This window comes from Pundamilia nyererei, unplaced genomic scaffold (assembly GCF_000239375.1).
Source record: "Pundamilia nyererei isolate P.nyererei 1_Seehausen unplaced genomic scaffold, PunNye1.0 scaffold00704, whole genome shotgun sequence".
Taxonomy (NCBI): domain Eukaryota; kingdom Metazoa; phylum Chordata; class Actinopteri; order Cichliformes; family Cichlidae; genus Pundamilia; species Pundamilia nyererei.
This window is the reverse complement of record NW_005188105.1, coordinates 21,714-29,637: the sequence shown is the minus strand read 5'-3', so window position 1 is coordinate 29,637 and position 7,924 is coordinate 21,714. Positions and strand designations below refer to the sequence as shown.

Here is a 7,924-nt window from a genome sequence, read left to right as displayed (position 1 = left end):
TCAGAGACCAGTTGATCAAATCCATAATTCTCTTTTAGGTTTTAGACACAGACTGTGAGAGAGTGTTCAGGGAAAGTAATACAAAAAAGATACGAGACTAGACAAGGACATAAGAACTAGCAGGGAAGATAAGGGAGAGGAGAAAAGTGCGTCTGCCTCCTCCGAGAGCCAAAGTAGAAGTTGCAGGTAGGTGCATAGATAGAGGCTTTAGGTACAGAGACACCTATGGGTGTCTATGTAGGTAGATTTTAGGCAGGTAGAGGGTATGATGGTAGTTAGATATGGGTTGGTATATAGGTAGATAAGTAGGTGGGAACATAGTTTGGTAGATGGATGCAGCAGGTTCGTCAGTAGGTGGATCTGCACATATCTTGGAAGGTAACCGTGTAGGTAGATGGAGACATAGAGGAGCATGTTTCCCACTGAGCTGTGGCCGTTGTTCTTCTAACGTAACTCTTTAAGTGTTCATGATCTTAGGATGTAAGCTTGTGGTTTGAAACCATAATGTTTCATTTTTTCACTTTATCTAGGATTCAAGCAGCTCTTTGCTCATATGTTGGGTTTTATAAAGTTCAGTGGGCGACCGTTCAAGTCTACATGCTGGTCAGTGGCAGCTGGGCTCTTTTACAATGTGCTTTGGCATCGTGTTGCTGAAAAAAGCTGAATCTTTGGTGGCTGCGTTAGTTGAACAGTAACAACTTTCTTACAGATGTTTGTGGATTCCATCATATGTGGTTCATAACGTCATTGAGATTTCATGACTTGATGGATTTGGCTGCACAGTGTGAATGTTGGTGTCAGCGCTGCATTAGAAACCGACCTGATTCTGCGTGTGCTCAGGAACATCCACACCTGAAGAAACACTGACGGTGAAATAAGCACAGGTTTCCACCTTAAATGAGCTCTGAGCCCGGGCTCATTTAAGGTGGAAACCTGTGCTTATTTCACTGACAGGTTTCTAAACCACACTGTGTCCCTGCGGCTTTGCTTCATAGTTAGTCCTCACAGACTCGAGGAGCTTATGAAACACAAACTGTGCTTTTATTTACATTTACAGAAACGTTGCTATAAACACGTCCGTCGTGACTGCGTGCGCTCGGAGTCTTTGGACGGTTAGTGTTCTTGTTTAAGACTCCACTGCGAGCTGGTGAGGAGGCTCGCTGTTGAGGAACACGTGTGAAACCACACGAGCAGCTGCAGAGTGATAACGCAGAGACTTCTGCATTTGCAGCCAACAACAGAGCACATCACCTCGCCATCATTTCAAGCGCGTTCACACGTCACATGATTCATGCGATCTTATCTCCGCTGCACACGGTTGTTTGGTACCTCCGTTTCATAACATTTATCTTCTTTAAAATACCGTAGTTAGTGTTACGTGACAAACACAGGCGGCTGGCAGGCCTCCAGCCCTCGGAGTAAAACGCAGGAAGCGATCGTGGCTCGTTGCTTTGCGTCGTTTGTGGTTGTTTTTTGAACGTTTGTGCCACAATTTCCAGGTTTGATTCACTGAGCAATAATACAGTTTAAGAGTGTTTAAGAAAACAGGTGTCAGCGTCTCTCTGTGTCTACGGATGAGCTAGTTTTGTGTCATGTGACCTGCTGCTAATGCCTCCTTTGTGTTTGTTGCAGCCATCTTCCAGATCATCCAGAGCATCAGGCAGGGCATGTGATGATCTTTGACCCCAGAGATGCTGAGCCCGATGGAGGGAGGGAGGGGCACACCGCCTTCAAGACACACCCCCAACACACTCTCTCACACACACACTTGTACCTGTGGAGTCTGGACTCTTCCCTCTCTCTCTGCAGCACATCGCCTGTTTGTTTACTCCCGTCTCTGTCGATGAAGCTGATCCATCACATATTGATAATTGGTTCCTGTCAGATGAAGTCTTAAATCCTCTTCCTGTTGGTCGTCCAGCTGCTCTCTCTCGTCTCTGCTGCTTTTCTCAGTCCCCGGTTTAAAGGGACAAAGCGCTGTTCTTCCTGCTGTCGGCTCATTAATCATAAATCCTTTCTCAGACCGTCGCTCAGTCTTTAGGACCCTCGTGAGTCTGAGCTCATTTGCTCAGAAAGACTCAGCCATCATACTGTGAATCATTGTAATAACAGGACAAAGTTACGGTTCAGACAGATGTTTACATGCAGCACGCCTCAGATTTTAAACTTTTGTACATTGAAGCCTGAGAAGAGCAGCCCAGCCTGGAAGACTTTTAATGTGAAAAAAAAGAATGTCTTCCAAATTAAAAGTCTAACACACCTGTTCTAGTTTCAGTTCATATTGAGTGTATTTGTTGTGAATTTTGTATTTTTGTCAATAATAGTTCAGTGATTTATGTGATTTCGAGTGCTGTTGCTAACCGCTGTTTAATGACTGCTTATTACTTAGTGTTTCAAATGTGAAACAAACAAAAAGAACAAATCTATTTATTTCTGAGGAGCCGTTTAATTCATTCCGCTGATTATTCAGTCGCATATCATAAGTGTTAATATTAGAAATGGTTTAAAGACTAACATTTACTTTAAAGAAGCAATTTTAGCTTTTCTGCTGGAGCTCTTTAGTTTCAACCACAGCTGTTACTCTAATCTCTCCTCTGGTAACTTTCACTTACATTTAGTGCGTCTTCTTCACAATAAACCCTGCTTGAGCTGTGATTGGTTATATTTGTGATGAATTAATGAAAGAGTTAAGTTACAGATAAAATGTTTATTTTGAACTCAGGGTTGAAATCTGCAGATTGCGTCTATCAGCAGCACGTCTCTCATCCAAAACACTTTTTTTTGAGTGAGTGTGAAACAGGAAGTATATGAATCACATGAAGAAGAAGTCAGAGCTTCATCTTCTGTGAGCGCTAGTTACAAATGTCTCACGGGGCCTCGTAAATTCTTCTTTTAGCTCTCAGATTTTCAGAGGTCCAAAGTCATTTAAAGTAAATGAATCTGGGCTTTAATGGCGTCGTGCAGATGAAGCGACGAACAGACTGTCAGCAGGGTGAAAAGTCGTTGAATTAAAGCACACAGGAAGTGATTGTGAATGCAGGTTCATGCTGGATCATCGTGTGAAGTTTACAGGCTTCAGACTGGAAATGTGATTTCTCTTTAAAAACAGCGCTTTGCTCCTTTAAGTCCCTTCCCCTCCACACACTTTCAGTTCTTCTGCTGTAAATGAAGTAAAACAAGCTGATGAAACGAGCTCCGTCATTACAAACGTCCTGCTGACGTTTCCATGTGAAGCAGTCGGAGACGTTCCTTCAGCTGGATGACACGCTCCGCTTTGATACTAAATAAAGCTCCAATATTTTTCTCTACACGCCTCCCGGCTCCTCTTTGTCTTTGCTTTCTCTGTAAAAAAAAAAGAACCTCATAATGCCATGTTTACGACCAACAAGGCAGTGGAGGCATGAATTCATCTCTGAAAGTGAAGACTGTCTCTGATGACACCTGAGAGTTGAATTGTTCTTTCCGATTAAGGATCTCAGACCAGCTGCTGCCATCTTGTGGCTGAAGTTAATCATCATTGTAAACTTGCTTTACTAACAGCTGTTCTGAAGAAGAGGGGTTGGCACTATTGAATTTGTACTGTTATCCACGGTTTTATTGATTATATGAAAAACAAATCAACCTGTCCTGCTAAAGATTAAGTTGGGAAACAAGGGGACAGATGGAGGATGCAGAACAGTATGGAGCCCCTCAGTGATCGCACTCAATTGTCCTTAACTCCACTACCAAACCGGGTGCTAACATGAAGCCTGTTACCCTGACTCTGCACACTGACTGCCACCAGTGAGCCCAGAAGAAGACAGAGTTACCATCATTAGCATCACTAGCACAATAACGTAAAACATAAAGAGGAAAAACTACAGTTGTAGTATTCAAAATACAAAATAATTAGAAGCAAATAAATGACACAACTCCAATGTCAAAGTACATATATACAATGTATATATACACAAACATCCCGTAAATAAACACTAGCCTTTACAAATAACACAATAGATCAGCTGGTACTTCATTAAGGAGGGTTGGGGGTTCAAAACTCAGTTTTATAACACACCTCTGGGCAAGACATCTGTTTATCAGTTGTATTACCAATGGGGTTTCTAATCAATTTAAAGCTTTTTACGCATATCTGAGACCAGAACTTTTGGCCTAACCTGACTGATAAATCTGCTTCCCATTTAGCAATAGGAAGAGATATTGATTCATCTATTATGGAGACTGTCCTGTATATTTTAGACAGTATTTTGGGGGTTTTAAGATTAAGGAATTGTGATGGTGTTTGTTATTTAACTTCATTAGCCTTAAATTCCTCTTTGTTTGTTTTTTTGTACTATAGATTTAATTTGTTGATATTCTAAAAATCTATTCTTGTTAATCCCACACTGTATAACTAGTCTGTCAGATGGAATAAAGTCTGTTCCTTAGAATATATGTTCCAAGTATTTAATTCTTTTACAACTGCAATCTGGGAAGTTGATCATATTATTGTTTTGTAATATGTCAGGTTTGTTCCAGATAGGTGAACGTTTACAGGGATTAATGAAGACTCATCATTTTAGAAACTCCCACCATGCTGTCAGGAAGGAGCTGATATTGCTGCCATTTGATGTTTGAGCTGATAAATGGTACTTCCAAAATCTCTCTGTTATTGTTAGAGCCTGTTCTACGTCTAGCCAGAGCCCATCTGAAAGGGTATGTTTTAACCATCCTAAGGCTGTTGGCTAAGAAGTTAGGCAGATCTAGTCCTTCTTTGTCCTCGGTCCTTTGTAGCTTTTTAAGATAGCACGCGGGGGTTTATATTTTCAGACTGCAGTGGTGTAGAAGAAGAATTATGAAATGAGCAATTAATCAGAAGAAGTATAGATACTGAATAATCTGAAAATCTTGAAAAAAAAGTTTATTAAATCCTCAGAGAGAGTGGTTTGTGAGTTTTGGAGAAAAAGTAAACATCATAAAGAGTGTTTTTATGTTCCACATTCTTGCATCTTAAGCCCTCAATCACTATAGCCTGTCTAATTCCTGCTGGCGTTCACCTGTTGTCAGCGGTGAATCCAGCGTTATTGCTTGACTGTCTTATTAATAACTTCATTTAATTCGAGTTTTACATAGTTTGTTCAGTATTTCCTGTTCCTGTTGGGACACGAAGGCTTCTTCGAAGGATTTCATGTTTTTTTCTAATCCCTGAATATTTTGTTTTGCTTTTTCAAGCTAAAATGAAATGAAATTATTTTACCTCATCATAGCTTTCCCTGCTTCCCAGAGAACAGATGTTGATGTTCCAGGCAGATTTTTATAGTGTAGATGAGGGGTGTCAAACTCATTTTGGTTCATGGGGCCACATACAGCCTTATTAGATGTCAAGTGGGCCAAAGCAGTACAATCATAATATAATTACCTATTAATATTAATAATTATAATAAGTCCATGTTTTTTTTTCACTTTTTTCATGCAAAGAAGTACAATTCCATTAGAAAATCTTCATATTTAATCAGATATCCCTTTTCAAAACATATAACAACTTTTGCTTTCTTAATTCAAGTGTTGCACAAATACAAACAACTGACAACATAGTATTGCACTTTAACATTTATGGCATTGCACGAACAATAGGATGCCACCAAAACAAACTAATTTGTAGTAAAGCTGTTGACTTACATTAAATTTTATATTTTTGAACTTTTTCTACAGCAAGAATTCATTTTCACAGAACTGTTTACTTTAAGTGTAGTTGGCGTCTGAAGCAACATCTCAGATTCTAATCTGCAGTGATGTTAATATAACCAGGGAGTGATGCAGGGTCACGATAGAGCTGTCCGTCCACGTAGAGCCCTTATTAACGAAGACTTAGGAACAGGACATTGCGTTGCTCCAGGATCTCTTTAGGGAAATGGTGGTTTATGCTGAAGTCCAAGTTGACGCAACTCTTCGCTGGTCTTTCTATTTGAAATGTCCGAATTTGGCCAAAACAGGATGCTGTAACTGAGAATGTGACCCATCATAATACAGAAAATAAATGCAGGCCTGTAGTATGAGAGAAAACTATATGTTTTCTGGTATCTCAGGTTCTGCTGAAGAGGATGCAGAAGCAACTAATTAAAAGCTGCGATCGAGTCCATCGTCTCAGACCTAAGAGGGTGCCGGGAGACAGACTTAACTCAGTCCCGTAGCAAGGACTTTTTAGCAGCGACCGTTTCCACCTTATTCTGGCTGAATTCCAGAGATTTTCGCAGGGATTTAAATTGCTGGTGTAAAATCTTCAGCAGGGACAACATCGCATCGAAGCTGGACCATCGCCTATCAACTGACTCCAGGAGTTCGATAAAGTCGTTGTATTCTTGGAGAGTGTCTAATTTCTCCTCCCTGTGCTCCAGGCTGTTGGAAATGATTATACAAATTTGGTTAATTATTTGTCAATTGATTGTATACTATAACTGAAGCTTTGTGAGCTAACATTTAGAGGGTTTTTTTCTTGTCAACTCTCCAGCATCTGATGTGACCTACGGCATTTTCCGTCACTTCCCTCTCCTTACCTGGGTGAGGTAAGCAGAGGGAAGTGACTCATTACTTCCACAATAGAAGGATCTCACTTTCATTATAATCAGACAAAGTTAATCAAATGCAAACAACCACAACTGAAATATCAGAAACATTTCATATATGGAGTTGAACATGAATCATTGTTTAAAAATATATTTATTGTTGTCATAAAGAATCAACTGGGCAACAACAAACTGCTGCTCTCACTAAACACATGTCCGTCCATATCCCAGCAAACTAAATCGTCTCCATGTATTTCTTTAACTTCGGGAGCATTTTGAAACTGAACCTGACTGGATGCTGTCTTGTCTGACTAAAGCTAACAGACTACAATCCAGAGGAAAGTGGGATCAACTATTACAAACACCTGCATTATCAGCCATGATGGACAATTTGTTTATGGTGTTTACACTTATTTGTGAAATATTGTTTCGTTATAACATTATTTATATTCTATTTTTAAGCTGGGCTATCCTGAGGCTCAGTGCATCTTTCGCTCTTAAACTCCTCCTGCAAACCTCAGGTGGGCTTTGTTTCAATCTGGCAAAAGAATATTTGAATGTTTTGCATCTCTTTGTGCTTTGTGACATTTTTCTGTTGTGAAGACATGTGAGACTTTTTGAGTCAACTATAAAAACAGTTTAAGGCAAAATTACACTTCACTTTAGATGAGGTCACAAAAAATGCTTAATAACTTGTAACTGTGGCAAACGATGAATTACAAAATTATATTTTAAAATAAGCATTTATAACACATTTATTAACACACAGACATGAGCTAGATGTGCATCTAAATACTTTATCACTTATTTAAAAATGATACAATGAACATGTTATATGGGGCTTTATTATTCAAGAATAAACATTTAGAAATGAACAGTAAGGAGAATTAATGCTTTATAAATGATGAAATGAGAATTTAATATTAGCTTACTAAAGCTTAATAGTTCACACATCAAATAGAAACATGAATCACTTGTAATGATTAGAAACTTGATAGAATTTCAAAGCTAGTTTGGGGAGTCATTCAGTGAGAAACAGTGAAATGATTTTCCATGTGAAAAGGTGGACAGCAGAAACAGAAAGAAAGAGTGAAACTAAAAGAGAAACAAAGAGCTTTGGAACAACGAGGCAGCAGGAGGACAGCTGCAGTTTAACAGCTTCAACTCACTGACAGGAATTGAAGCTGTTGGAAAGAAAAAAAGCGTCTGGACTTCTTTGAGTTACTTGAAGACGTTTCACCTCTCATCCAAGAAGCTTCTTCAGTTCTAAGGCCAAATGGTGGAGAGTCCCAGATTAAAGCCCTGTTGGGAGTGTCCCACCCACTAAGAGGGACAAAGGACCTTCTGATGATCCTCTACCTAATCACCTGAGCCAAGGTGTGAAA

The 7,924-nt window shown here is 39.6% G+C and overlaps 1 protein-coding gene across 1 annotated transcript in view; it reads left to right on the top strand.

Moving 5' to 3' along the window:
* Positions 1-3,308, top strand: part of LOC102203249 (stress-associated endoplasmic reticulum protein 1) — a 7,996-nt gene extending 4,688 nt beyond the window's left edge. Inside the window, exon 3 of the mRNA XM_005754861.2 lies at positions 1,633-3,308. Coding sequence (XP_005754918.1) covers positions 1,633-1,673 — 41 coding nt within the window. The 3' untranslated portion in view covers positions 1,674-3,308. The remainder of the gene's footprint in view (positions 1-1,632) is intronic.
* Positions 3,309-7,924: the final 4,616 nt, after the last annotated feature.